The sequence below is a fragment of the Castor canadensis genome, chromosome 15 (assembly GCF_047511655.1).
Source record: "Castor canadensis chromosome 15, mCasCan1.hap1v2, whole genome shotgun sequence".
NCBI lineage: Eukaryota > Metazoa > Chordata > Mammalia > Rodentia > Castoridae > Castor > Castor canadensis.
The window spans coordinates 47144622-47159919 of record NC_133400.1 but is presented as its reverse complement, the minus strand read 5'-3'; the positions used below and the strand labels follow the sequence as shown (position 1 = coordinate 47159919).

Here is a 15298-nt window from a genome sequence, read left to right as displayed (position 1 = left end):
ATACATAACTCACATAGAGTTATATATTTATCTTTTGCATCATTTGCAAATGATGACACTAATGTGTTTCTCCACTCACAGTGTCATTTCTGTTTGAAATCATGGAAAATGGAAACATCACATCTGGTTTCATTCTCCTAGGACTCCTTAACCACACCAGAGCCCACCAAGTTCTCTTTGTGATGATTCTAACTATTGTCTTCACCTCCCTAGTGGGCAATGCCCTCATGATTCTCCTGATTAGCCAAGACCACAGGCTCCACACACCCATGTACTTCCTCCTGAGCCAACTCTCTCTCATGGACATGATGCTGGTTTCTACAACAATGCCCAAAATGTCCACTGACTACCTGACTGGACAGAAGTCCATCTCCACTGCTGGCTGTGGCCTGCAGATCTTCGTTTTCCCTACTCTGGGTGGTGGGGAGTGCTTCCTCTTAGCTGCTATGTCCTATGACCGCTATGTGGCTGTGTGCCATCCACTACGCTATCCCATTCTAATGAGCTGGCAGTTATGTCTGAGAATGACTTTGGGGTCTTGGGTTCTGGGAGCAGTTGATGGGCTTATGCTGGCAGTTGCTACCTTGACCTTCCCATTTTGTAGTGGACGTGAGATTGATCATTTCTTCTGTGAGGCCCCTGCACTATTACAATTGGTTTGTGGTGATACGTCTGTCTTTGAGTATCTCATGTATATTTGCTGTGTGCTGATGCTCCTGATTCCATTTTCCCTCATCCTGACATCCTACAGTCTCATCCTCACTGCTGTCCTCTGCATGCATTCCACAGAAGCCCGCAAGAAAGCGTTTGCCACCTGCTCTTCACATTTGTCTGTGGTGGGGATCTTTTATGGAGCTGCCATTTTCATCTACATGAGACCTAAATCCTACAGGTCAGCTAACCACGACAAGGTTGTGTCAGCATTCTATACCATCTTCACCCCTGTGCTGAACCCCCTCATCTATAGTCTCAGGAACAGTGAGGTCAAGGGCGCCCTGAGAAAGTGTATGGCCCGCTGTGCTCTTTAACTCATTATTAACAGTATACTCACTGACTCCAAGTGATTTTGTGGGATTTCTTGAGGAAAGTATACAATTGTCCCCCATTATACACATGAGATATATTCTAAGATGCCCAGTATAGAGTACCACAACCTGAATTTAATGCCTTTTCTCTCTTCACTTAGTTCTGCCCAATGGCCAGGACTTCTGCAGCTCGAGGTGCCACAGCAAAATCAGCACACATTTCTTTCCTCTTCTTCCCCATTTCACAGTACATTTGTTTTTATTGTAGAATACAAGTTTGTTCCTTTCCTCTTAAGAGATAAAATTTTATGTTTTCACTTAAAAGGCGAACTTTAGAGCCTATTCCTGAAATAACCGAATTGCCAGCACTGCTGATTTAGCTCTTTGAGGCTATTATTAAGTATTACCAGGCTGATAGCTGACATGATTGGTAAGTGATGAACAAATGAGTAGTGTGTTCAGCATGGATATGCTGGACCGGGAGGGTTGGATTCCAGTCCTGGTTGAGACCCAGATTTTGCTATTTCACTGAGCTTCTCAAAAGTGTGCATTTTAAACTGTTGGTTTGTTTATTCCTGAAATTTTCAATTTTTTTTTCAGTCTGCACAAAATTCTCTTTATTTAGGTTTCCCACATAGATGGTATGACAGGCAAACACCACCCAGACAACTTTTGTTTAAAGTGGAGGTCTCAGGAACTTTTGCCCAGACTGGCCTCAAAATGATAATCTCCATTTCCACCTCCCAAGTAGCTAGGATTACAGGTTTCAGCCATAATTCCTGACCTCTTGTAAAATATTGTATCCCACAATGAGTTTTTACTCACAGAGAACTAACTACTCAAGCAATTTTGAAGAGTACGTGTTTATCTTTTGTTTCAAATTGAAGTATAGTTTTCAATAGGAAAATGTGTACCATGGCTTTTCTTTCATCCAATTTCCACAAATACCTACACATGTAATTTATATCTAGTATGAAAAGATAGAATATCCAAATTGCAACAAGGTACTCACCCTTTCCAGTAAAGCTCTTACCAAGACACAGCACTACAAGATTTTAGGTAATAGGCTATTTCTTATATTCTTCTGGTAAATTATTACAAATCTGCAATAGATTTCAGGTAAGAAATCTAGTACAAGTAAAGAATAGCAATTCTACAGATGAAGTAATTGTAAATAAAAATATTAATGCTTTCTAAATATACATAGGTTTATATTTTCATGCTCTACAAATATTAAACAATTAAATACAAAATCAATTTGAAGACAAGATTGTAAAATGAAACAACATATTTAGACATTAGGCTATTTATTTCTTTATTTCTTCTACTTTTGTCTTCATCTGAATCCATTCTTTCACAATTATCTTTTCTCAACTAGCTTTTAGTCAGCATTGTTTTCCCCATATGCTATGGTATAGATGCAGAATAGTCTACAGAAGACAAAATTAGGAAACAGAAATCAAATTCCATTCTGCAGTTCCTGAATTGATTCTGGAACTGCAACTGGAGTGATGGAAGAGAGGCTGGTTGAAGAATTTGTGCCAAATTGAATACCATGCTTCTGAGTCTCTGATGGAACTCAGCCCATTAGTATATGTTAATCTGGTTTGGTCACATAACCACAGGCATACTTTGATTTCTATAAATATTTCATTTCCATATTCTCTACAACACATGTAGTGGGTTGCTGTAATCTCACTAGATAGAGTAAGTTTGTCATAACACAAACTGCAAAAAATATCATCACTGAATATTCATAGGGTACTTCCTTTTTTATGGCATTTTCCTTATTATTGAACTTTAACTTTCCCTTCTTAATTATTACCATATTCTTGTAAGGTAGGATTATTTGTCCTTCTTGAAAAATGGAGAAAAGCTTATTGGGGCAAATATGAACCAAATTTCTGATTTAAACAGTGTGCTTTAGGAAAAGGATAGTTGTAATAATAAGTTTGAATGCATCATATGGGCACAAAATCTTGTGCAAAATAGATTTACTCTTCATCTCTAAAGAATGTGTTGCCACATGTTATTCCTTTGTTGAATAAAAGACAGAGAAATCTTTGGAGAAATTGTACACTGGTTTAGAATGTAACAGCTGACACCAGGACCTCTGGAACATGCTAGGTTTAAGGTGAATGACCTTGTGAATGTCATCTAATCTCTGTGGGGCCCTGTCATAGTTTATAAAGAAACAAAATAGTAACTGTAACATGCTACTAAATAGAAAGTGTTTAAAATCTCACATGATATCTGACAATACTGAAAAAGTTTTCACTCTTATAACTATTAGGAATAAAACAATTTAAATAGGTGAATGTTTTTGCTATATTCACTTAAGCATTCCTATTTTGTGGTACTGGGGTTTAAACTTAGGGCTTTAGCTTACTTACTAGGCAGGTGCTCTACTGCTTAAACCATGCCTTCAGCCTTATTTTCTCTGGTTATTTTGGAGATAGGGTCTCTGTTTTTTACCCAGGCCAACCTGAACACAATACTCCTGGATTAATCTTCCCTCCATCCCTGGGATGACAGGTTCAAATTAACCCCAGTGTTTCTCTGGACAATGGTAACTATGACAACACCAGGTAAAAAGCTCTTTTTAGTGCACAAGTTGTCAGAGGCATAATTCAGTGATAGATAAAGCACATGTTTAGCCTGCATGAGACCCTGGGTTCAATCCCCCATTTCCTCTTCCCACCAAAGAAAATTAAATACAAGGGTATAGAAAATAAGTAAAGTGGCTATATAGTATCCACTATACTTTGCTAATGCAAAAGTAATTTCAAACACATAGAAGCAATTCACAGTGGTATTTTTGTACTTTAAGTAAAAGAACCAAGAATGTCTAAATTATGAATACTTTGTACTTACTACCAACCTACTTTGAATTTCTGTTTCAGAGCTTCTTTGATGAAAAAGGGGATGAAACTGCTAGAAATTGCCCTAGGATTTCTACCTTTAGCCAAACCTTGGTGGGTTTACGGCCTTTATTCTCAAGACAGAAAATTAAAACAAAAATCAAGATCTAAAGACAGAATATACCTCACACTTCTAAAAAATGGCTTGTGTTTTCTTCTTATTACATGCATTTCTTTTAACTCTGAAAAAAGAGATTGATAACAATTTCTTATGCAAATGAGCCAAAAAGGCCATAATAATGAATATATTTCAATATTTAGAAATGAACTTTCCATATTTTCAAGCTTAAAGGTACAATGCTCATTTTGTATTTCAAGTTTATAATATTCAGTAAGTAGGAAAATTTCTGAAAATACTAATGGCATATTACTATACAATGATTGCAATGCATTTGGCCAGAAGGGTAAGGATTTTAATCATAATTCTTCAGATTTTTATGCAGGAGGGAAAATTTACTGGGTTTGAATTATTCTCATGTCCAATCAATGATGTGCTTAGCATTCCACTGAACCAAAGCATTTCTATTAATCCAGGCCATTCTGCCCTACTCCCTTGCTTCAAGCATTCCTCCATGAAAACCAGCTTGTACATCATCAAACCAAACTTCTCCGATTGTCCCCTGACATATGAGACCTTGGCTCCCTGGCATTTCCTTAAACTTCTCTTACAGTTTTATGCCATTTTTCTCCAGTATTTGACAATCTTCTCAGACTTGTTCAGCTTCTTTCTTCATTTTACTGATATCTTCATTGCTGTCCAGTTTCTAAGCAAGAACAAGGTAACAGGCTGATCCCTGTCACGATCTTTGCTACTTGGAAAGCTGAGCTGACCCTGGTCTCTAGTGTATATTGGATGCCAGGGTTGGCTTCTGCACTGGCACAAACACAATGTCCTCTTGGTTCTCAGAATGGCCTACTAAGGATCTAAGTTGATGGTAGCTGAGAAAAAGTCACTAATATATGAAACTTATACTCATCATTTAGGGTTTGTTAGAAATATATTTAAGATATTGGGATGTCAGAAGAGAGATAACACAACTCCAAAGTCAATAGGCAAGGGAAAATTTACATCTGCAGAAGTGTATGCACCTGACAAAAAGTCTGGGAAGCAAACACACAGGTAGGAAGTTCACTTGGATTTTATCTCAACCACAATTCTGCCTTTCCCCTGGATTGGGCAGGTTTTGGGTTTACAGTCTAAGCAATTGGCTAATTAAAAAGGGAACAGTGAGGAGATGGGCTTTGGAGAAAAATTGTTTACAATTTCAGGGAAACAATAACTGTTTTAGGTTATCAACTCCATAACCGGGGCATCTAGTGGAAACAGGAATTTGCCTAACTGAGGATAACAATCCTTTGTTTTTAATAGAAACTTTTATCAGGTTAAGCAGAGACCATGAAGCAAGTATATGGGAAGCCAGTTAGTGAGGCTAACATTTGTAATAAGCAGTGGTTATTACAGATTAAATCCTTTGACAGAATGACCCAACCTAATCTGTTTCTTACAATTTCTTCCTTTTCTTTTATTTAGTTCTTTTAAAAAATTTAGCTAACATTAATTTACCTTTTTGTTTAGCTATGTCTAAAAAGAGATTGTCCATTTAAGAGACAGGAATCTGTTTAGTGATAGCAGTCTCCATTAATCTTTTATTGAGCCCTCCCATGCACAGAATGATACAGCAACCTATTGTGATCATTATTACTAACACAATTATTAGAGAAGTGAAAATGGATATCTTCATAGCTTTCCATTTTCCAAATCATTGTTTTATCAAGCTACTAAATGTGTCATCTACTCTGGAATTTTTTGCAAGTTCATTGTCAAGAGTGGTGGCATCACAAGGACTGTTATTGGTGATGAAAGTACAACATTGGCCTCCTATCATTACAAAAACTCCTTCCTTTTCTGCTAACATTGTGTCTAGGGCTAATCTGTTTTCCCATGCCATTCTGCTCATGTCATCTAATTGCTTTGTTAATTGACATCTCTAATATAGTTGACACATCTCTGTTGGTTATATTAGATATAATTGATCAATGTACATTTTTATTAACTGTGGACCACCAGACTTGAAGCCTGCTGTTACTTGATATTTGGCCTTGAATTCATTAAGAACCCCCTGGGGGACTCCAATGGCATCTATATAAACATGTGGGTCAAATGACCCACCTGGAGTCATACCATCTGTACTTTTTAAATTTTGTCCCCTTTTAGACTGGCTGTGTTGTTAAAATTCCAAGGAGAAAGGGATAGCCAATTGAACCAAAGCACAGGTTCCACTCCAATTTCTGGGAGGATCTCAAAGGCCCTCTGTAGTACCACCAGACATATGCTTGGGCTTTGCCAATACATTTTGGTTGTTTATCTCATTGAAGGATCTACCTCCATTACAGCTGGTCAGGTTACCCATGAATGTCAATGACTCCTCATACTTAGAGATTCACAAGGTATAGTTGATGTCAGCAGACAGGAGCCTGATGTCTCAAGGGGTCTTCTGTCTTGGACATTTGACCACTGGGAACAATAATGATAAGGTCTTGTAAGAGTCATTTCTCCAGCCTGAATCTTCTGATAAAGAGATATCATGCATGCCATACCATTAGGGTCTGAGGTTCATCCTGGCAGGAAGGAGACCACCTGAGCTTCTGGTCACCCTGCCATGCAAAACAAAATTACTTTTTTGCTTAATACATGGACAAAATATTTAATCCACTTCAGCCAGGCATTTGTTTTCCCAAACTCAATCTCAATCTCTAGGGTTTGTTTTAAATCAGTTACTACTGCTATGTGAACATTTTCAGGATTGTTTAGTGGCTTTTTCCTCTTATTCTCCTCTGGAGGTTGAGGTGCAGCGAAGGATTGGGAAGGTTATCTAGTTTGGATTTTGAGTCTCCCTACAAGGTCAAACCCAGAGATTGAGATTCCTGTTTCATAAATGTGGAGCACAACTTGTGGATTCTCCCAGGTAGCCTTTGGGATAAGGATGTTCAGCATCAGAAGATTACATTGGAGACATGGGCAAGTTTTGGGTGGGATACCTTTAGTTAGACTTACCTGTGGTTTTTGAAGGGTCCTCAAAGGGTTAGGTGTGTTGGGGTCAAAGGTCAATCCTTGAGGTTGGGTGGTCCCAGTCAAAACAAGGGTCTCTCCCATTAGTAAAGGTCTCCCCTTCAGGACACAAACATTTGTCCTTTTGAGGTGATTCCCTTTGAATATTTAATCCCCACATGGTAGGGCTAAACAGGTATCAAAGTGGATAACCTGAAGGTTAGGAGCTTTAGTAATATTTATAACTAAGTTTATTGGGTGCATCCTGTCTTGGATAGCAAGGAGCCATTTATGATCTTCATGGGACAAAGGTAGTGTAGCCTGAGCACAGGAGACAGGAGATTCTCATAGCCTTTTTATAGTTAGCTTTTTGGGGTCCACATGTGGGCTGGCCATCCATCATTCTTCTTGGTAAGGAATAGGAGTGTTCTTGGCCCTGGTATAATGGGTCCAACCCCATTCTACCATTTGGAGAGCTATCTCAGTCATAAGTAAGATTCAATAGGATCCTTTTTGGGTGGGCTTGAGTTTGTTCTCTTTCCATGTTTTTATCAGTCTGTAAGAGTGAGCTGGGAACTCAGGGGAGGAATCTGGACCAAAAGGCCTTGTAGACTGAGAGAAAGTGAAGTTGAGAAGAAACTCAGTATTTTTTGAGAAATTGTCTCCATAGTGGGGAGATCTGAGGACCTTAATAAATAGGGAAATCCACATAATATCTCATAGGGAGACAGGCCAATGTCTTTCCTAGGGGCTGTTCAAATTTTGATGAATGTTATAAGAAGTTATTTGGTCCATAGAAGTTTGGTTTCCAGTATTAGTTTGATTATTTGCCTTGTTAGGGTTTGGTTTGTTGTTGTTGTTGTTGTTTTTACCTTTCTAGAGGATGGAGGGTGCCAGGGAGTGTGATATTCCCAAGACATATCTAGAGTTATAGTAAGCTCTTTGATGACGGTGGCTATGAAATGACTCCCATTGTTTGAGTCTATATTTTTTTGTTAATCCAAATTTTGGAATCATGGATTTTAATAATACATTGGCCACATTATGGGTAGTGGCAATGGACAGTGGAATCACCTCCACCCAATTAATTAAATGATCAACTATTACCAGGAGTTATCATAGTTGCTGTACCTTGAGCATTTTGGTATAATCAACCTGAACACTTTGAAATGGTCTTAATCTTGGAGCTGTTTTTTTCAAAACTTGTTTACTGACCTTTCTACAGATCAGGCAACCTTCAGTTACTTGTTCAGCTATGGTATATAATCATACATCATATATAGCCTGAGGCCCCCAGTGACTTTCTTTATGTATATGAGACTTTTTTTGTCATTATTGATTTGGTGAGCATTTTTTTTTGCCAGTGGGTAAAATCCATATTCCATCAGGAATTTTGGAAGCTCCCAGTTCTGATAATCACTTTTCTTCTTGAATACAATACATCAGGGTAATGGAAGGAGGAGGAATGACCAGGGTAAGATGGAAAAAAAAGGTGCCTCAGATTGTAAAGCAGCCTTTTTAGCAGCCTCATCTGTCATCCTATTTCCTTGGACCTCCATATTATGCTCTTTTTGATGTTCCACATATAAATTACTGTTATTACTTTTTTTGGTTTTATTAGTTTTTGTAGGATTTGAGTGATAAGTTCTTTGTGAACAATATTTTTTATTGTTAATTAAACTTCATTTGGTTCAAATTTTTGGACATGTATACTGCTCCAAATGCATACTTGTAGTCCATTTAGATAGTTCTTTCCCTTTCCTATAAAAGTTTTAGGGCCTGATTAAGTACAAATGATTTGCAAGTTTGAGCTGATCAATTATTATGTAGTCGGCCTGATTCAATTACAGTTAAATGAGTTCCGTTTATCACTGAGTATCCATTATGTCTCTTTCCTTCAATTACCTGGGAAGAACCATCCACAAAGAACTTATCACCAGTGTCAAAGGGTGTGTCTTGTAATCCTGGTCTCACCTTGGTCTGGTATTCTATCAGGTCTAGACAGCAATGTTTAATAGGACTTAAGGAATTCAGCTAGATTTAGGCAATCATCTAAAGTGAGCATCAGATCATCCCTCTCAAAAAGGATAGCTTTGTATTTTGAAATTTTAGAGTTAGTTAACCATCTCCCTACTTTTTGTTTAAAAATCATCCATAGTTGGTGGGGCATACTCACAACCAGGGCTCCTAGAAATGTTAATTTTCTGTTTTCCTCTGCTAAGAGAGCCATGGCTATCATTGACTGAATATATTTTGGCCACCCTGTTAAAATAAGGTCTAGAATCTTGGAGAGTTAAGTTGCCAGCAATCTCTGTCCTCCATGGTCCTGCATTATTACCTTAAGGCTGTTTCCTTATCAACAGTTACAAACAGGTGGAATGGCCCCTCTTTTTTAGATTGGGGGGAGTATAAGGAAGAAGGAAATACAGAGGCTTCTATAGTCAGCCATGTGTCCACATTCTCCATTTCCATTTCCTTGTCTTTTTTTCTCTGTCTGTCTCTTGTCTTTGAGTCTCTTTATATCTATCTATCATATATATATATGAATATATGATATATATATATATTTTTTTTTTTTGAAACTTTAAGTGAGAACAAGATCATAGGTCTCTTCCACTAGCAAAGGGCATAGTGTACCATTATTTTGACTGATTGGTCTTATCATTTATAAATATTACAAGCAGCTGGGATACTCAATCCTCATTGGAGCCAAATTTAAGCCAGAATAGAGAAGCCCTCAAGACTGGCTCTTGTATTTAGATAAAACAATAATATTTAATTTTTGTTCCTTTTGGACCTTAGTTCTGGGATTCTGTGGCCAGGATCCTGACATTAGGCCCAGAGTGCTATTGGGTGGAATGGTGAATTCTCTTGGGAGTCTCCCTCTTTGGAACTGAATTTTTGTTATCCATCTTGTAGGCTTAGATGTGTGTTTCCCCAGGAAAAGGCTCAAACCCCTCCTATTGGGGGTTTCTTGCATTTTACCTGTATCCCCAGGAGAATACTCAACCCCCATATTGAAAGTTTCTTATATTCCACCCAAAGTGCCTTGTCCCTTTTGGGAGACAGCACTTGCTTTGTGTGTGAGACAAGTCCCAGCCGCACCCACACAGCCTCCCCTGGGATGTTCCTATTCTATTCTTAACAGAGAGGATTTCCAATAAAAATTCAATCTTGAAGAAAGTAAATTGCCAATGTTTTATTTTATGTTTTTAAGAAAGGATCTCACTCTGCAGACTGGCCTGAAATTTGAGACCCTCCTGCCTCAGCCTTACAAGTGCTGGGATTACACACTCAGTCATGCTCAGCTGCTGCTAGCATTTCTAATTCACTGATAGCAGATTTTTGACCATAATAGTGAGTTGGAGGAAGGGATTCAAGCCCTTGTTCACGCTGATGCTGTAGGATTTCACTTCTACTTCATGGAGGAACATTATTGCAAGCCAGTAGTGTCTGCCTAGCACAGTAAAAGCATTGACTGTGTCAGTAAAAATGTCCAATTACACTTGACTTGTGACACATGCACTCCTAACTGGAGCTAACTTATTCAGGAACTAAATCCTTTGCTGTCCCTTTCAGTTTATTGAAGAGACCATGGAGGGAGTACATATGGGTTTTGGGGGTCAGTACTAGGGTTTGAGCTTAAGGCCTTGTGCTTACTGGATAAGCATTCTGCTACTTGAGCCATGCCTCCAGCCCCTTTTACTCTTTGCACAGGCCAGTCTAGAACTGCAATGCTCCTACCTATTCCTCCCATGCTAGATGGGATTTTAGGCTCATGCCATCATGTTATGTCAGCTTATTGTTTGAGATAGGAGTTTCCTAATATTTTGTTCAGGCTGGCTTCAAAATGCAAGTCTCCTGTTCTCCACCTCCCCAGTAGCTTGGATTACAGGAATGGGCCACTTGGCTCAGTCACATGCATGTTGTTTCTATCTTGGGTGCAAAGTGGGGAGAGAGCAAGGCAATCTAGCAATTAAGACCTTACTTAACTGAGCCATGTAACAGCAAGCTTGAAGTATGCTTGGCCTAGTTAAACGTGACATTCCAAAGCAGGTTTTAATGGTGATTGGTTAAGATACTGAGAAAACAAAGAGACCAAGCAAAACGATCAGTGGAAAAATACACTGAATATATTTCCTCTAAGCTCAGCTCTAATGACTTCAACACCACACACAGGTTGCTTATATAATGTTATAACTATAACATTATATAGTTATTTAACAGTAACAATTTGGTGGGAAAGTCATTTGTAATGTTCAATATATATCTAATGTTAAACAAGCTTCACAGAGCATTTATTTAGCTATAGGTAACTGTGACAAGTTAAACATCATGCAAACATTTTAATCCAGTCTTTAAATGATCATGAGTGATTTATTGAATAATTTTAGCTTCAGTTTATGTCGCAAAAAACAGTTTTACCACTGATAATTAAAATCTTTTCTTGGCTAATGATGTAATATTAGCTAGTTCATTAATAAAAGACTAAAGGATTTTGAGAAAATGTAATAATAAAGATTAATGCTGATTGAAAAAAGAGAGATAAACAAATATACCATCATGGTGACAATTTTAAAATAACCTCTGGGACTTCCAGAGCAAAATGGCAGAATAGAAGCTTTGTCCTTGTAATTGTGTGAATGAAGAGTCAGGTTAATGAATGACAGACTTTATTCTGAAGAAAGAGGGAAAGGGCATCAAAAATCATGAGAGAGGCAAAAGAGTAGCTGAAAATACTCAGAGAAACAGAAAGTCCACCCAGATAGAAGTTGGAAACTGTCCACAACACCAATCTCTGCCCCTATCCAGAAAGGGAGTGAGGTGTGGGACTCCAAGTCACAACTAAGGTAATCCAGAAAGTGCTGGTGACAAATTGGCAGTCCTAGATGCAGAACAATTTGATAGTGCTCACAAGTCTTCAATCCAGTGGGGGATTTGTTGCAACAGAGAGTGACTCCTCCTGTGTAAGAGGCCAGCATTGATGAAAAAGCCCACTTTTTTGTGTTCCCCATTTCTCCCATATAGAGAGCTATAGTCAGCACCATCTTAAGAATTGGCCTAAAGTTGGGCTGAGTCGGGGAGAAGAGAGACACTCTTCCACAATGTTTAGGTGAAATTCAGCCAGGAGAGAAAGTTATGGGAAGGGTAAGGGTCAGACTGAAATTTGCTGAGAAGTCTTGGCAATGGGAAGCTCTGGCTGTGAAGGGCGTGGTTGGCAGCTTCATCCTCTGTGGTGAGGAGAGAGCTCCATCTCTTGAGTATCACTGCAAATACCTAATGATCCAAGCCTTGGCCATGGCCACAGAACTGCTCAGCTTCTAACCCACCACACGGTTGGGTGTGGTTGCTGCTGAATGGGACCAATTGTGATCCCAGGAACAATTAATCACACTATTTCTCCAGCTTCCTCACTCTCAAAGGGTGTGATTTACTGAGAAACATGATCTGAAATGTCTGAAACCAGCAGGCAGAGCACCCCTCCACTGCAGGTCCTTTCTCCTATGTACTTGGGAGCATTCTCTAAGTTTCAACACTTGCCACACAAACTGGGTCTGTGAAGAAAGCTTCACAGTCCACAGTCTGCAAAGTGCATTGGGGCCAATAGCAGATTGGGGCCATGCAATGAAGGGAAGCTTCTAAAGTGAATGGAGCCCTGACATGGACAACTTATCCTTGACTAGTTTATATCTCTGCACACATATAGCACCAGTTTGACACACCTGTAGCTGTTACTGCAGTTTGTTTTCTTCCCTTTGAGTGTTAAAGGAGAGAGAGCCCTCAAGTGAAGACCACTCACTAAGAAGTCAATCAAATACAATTTGAGGAGTTATCTATCTCAACAGATGTGTAAATCACATCCTAGAAAATGAAGAAATATGAAAAGACAAGGCAATATGATTCCTCCAAAAGCTCATCCAATGATGAAATGGAATGGCTGAAATGCCAAAGAATTCAAAAATCTACTTTAAAAAATGCCATTGACCTCAAAGGTAATTCACATAAATAGCTGAATGAAGTAAAATCTAGATAAGAAAGACAGTAGAATAGATGATAAATTCAAGAAAGATATGGATATTTGGGAAAAAAACCAGAAATGTTGGAAATGAGAAACTTGAGGAATCAAATAAAAAATACTGTGAAAAGCAACTCTAATAAATTAGGCCAAGTAGAATAAATAATATCAGGGACTGAAGACAAAATAAAAAATATTACATTTAGCCAGCAATAACAATAAAATAAATACGTAGGACCACATTTTTCAAGAACTACAGGACATGATCAAGAGACCAAATCTAAGAATCCATTGCCTAGAGTAAGGATCTGAAATGCAAGCTAAAGACATAGAAAACCTATTCAATGAAATTATTGCAGAAAATTTTCTAAATCTAGTATACTATGTGGACATCAAACTACACGAGGCATATAGAATGCCAAATAGACATGACCAGAAAAGGTTTCATTATATCACATTCTAATCAAAATGCTAAGTCTACAATACAAATAAAGACCATGAAAAGTTTCAATAGAAAATGTCAACTTGCATACAAAGGCAAACACTTCAGAATTATATCAGACACCCTAAAATCAACAGAAATCCTAAAATCCAGGAAAATACAGAATGATATACTTCAAGTTCTGAAAGCAAATAACTGCCGACCAAGGTTATGATATCCAACAAAGTTATCCCTTAAATTCAATGGGGAATTAAAGACCTTCCAAGATAAGCACAAACTAAGGCAAGTGTGATCACTAAGCCATCACTGAAGAATATACTTAAATCCCATGTGCAGATAAGGAAGACAGAAAGTCACAAATATGAGAGATCAGGAAAGAAAACATTTCAGAAGAATATATGAGTAAGTGAGAAAAAGGAAACAAACAAACATGCTCAATTCAGTAAAGCAGCAAACTCCAAGAGGAAGAAGGGAGAAAGAACAAAAGGTGCTCAAAGCAACCAGGACAAACCCATAGAACATGTCTCAACAAATACATGAAAGTTCAAAGAGTTTCTTGACTCTTATCAGATTATCATGGATACAAGAAGATGTCAATAGCAACAGAAAGCATAAAAGCTGTACATTCACATGGATAGTGACAAGTACACTTTTCAATGATAAATGGGTCATTGAAAAATAAAGCTAGATATTTAAATTTCTAAAATTAATTGAAAATAAAAATATAACATTATCAGAACCTAAGAGAAATTTACAGCTATTAGTACCTGCATTAAAATCAGAGAAATCTTAAATAAATAACTTAATGATTCACCTAAGCTCTTAGAAAAACAAGAACACACCAAGCCCAAAATTAGTAGGTAGAAAAGAATAATTAAAATTAGTGCAGAAATTGATTAAATTAAGAAAAAATAACAAAAAAAATTCAGTAAAAGAATGAATTGGCTTTTTGAAAGGATAAACAAGATTGGCAAACAAACCAAAACACAGAGGAGATCCAAACTAATAAATTTAGAGATGAAAGGGAACGTTGCTACAATTCAGAGGATCATTAGGGAATATTTTGAAAATCTGTATTCCAATAAACTAAAAAATCCAGAGTAACTGGATAAATTTCTAGATACATATGACTTACTAAACATAACCAGGAGGATATAAACAATCTAAATAGATCAATAGTGAGCAATGGAATCAAAGTAGTAATAAAAAGAAAATCTCAGGACTGTGTATTCACTACTGAATTCTACCAGACCTTTAAAGAATTAACAGTGTTCCTTAAAATATTACATAAAATAGAAAGGGAAGAAATATAACCACATCGACTGTATGAAGCCAGTATTACCCTGATATCGAAAGAAGATAAAGAAAACACTTTAAAGCAATTTTCTTTAAGTTTATTTTATTGTTTTTACATTTTTTATTCATTTATTTATATGTGCATACATTTCTCTCCCCCTGCTCCCTGCCCCTTCCCTCTTTTCCCCACCCTCTCTCACTTCCAGGCAGAACCTGTTCTACCCTTTTCTCCAATTTTGTTGAAGAGAAGACATAAGCAATAATAAGAAAGACAAAGTATTTTTGTTAGTTGAGATAAGGATTTCTTAATGAACATAATTCCAAACCTCCCAATCAAATACTTGCAAAAAATTCAATAACATATAGAAAAAAATCACACACCATAATTATGTTAGTTTCATTCCTGGTATATAAGAATGGTTCAAGGTATGCAAATCAATGTAGGTAATTTGACACGTAAATAGATTCAGGAACAAAAATCACATGTTCATCTCAGTGGATGTAGGAAAATTCTTTGGCACATTTTAACATCACTTCATGATAAAATTA

General features: G+C 37.5%; 1 protein-coding gene across 1 annotated transcript; it reads left to right on the top strand.

Moving 5' to 3' along the window:
- Positions 1-101: 101 nt before the first annotated feature.
- Positions 102-1028, top strand: LOC109680500 (olfactory receptor 2T8-like). The gene has a single exon (XM_020155319.2). It carries the CDS (start codon positions 102-104, stop codon positions 1026-1028), a length of 927 nt encoding a protein of 308 aa, XP_020010908.1.
- Positions 1029-15298: the final 14270 nt, after the last annotated feature.

Coding starts and splice junctions, on each gene's coding strand:
- LOC109680500 (XM_020155319.2), top strand. CDS start 102: ATGGAAAATGGAAACATCACATCTGGTTTCATTCTCCTAGGACTCCTT.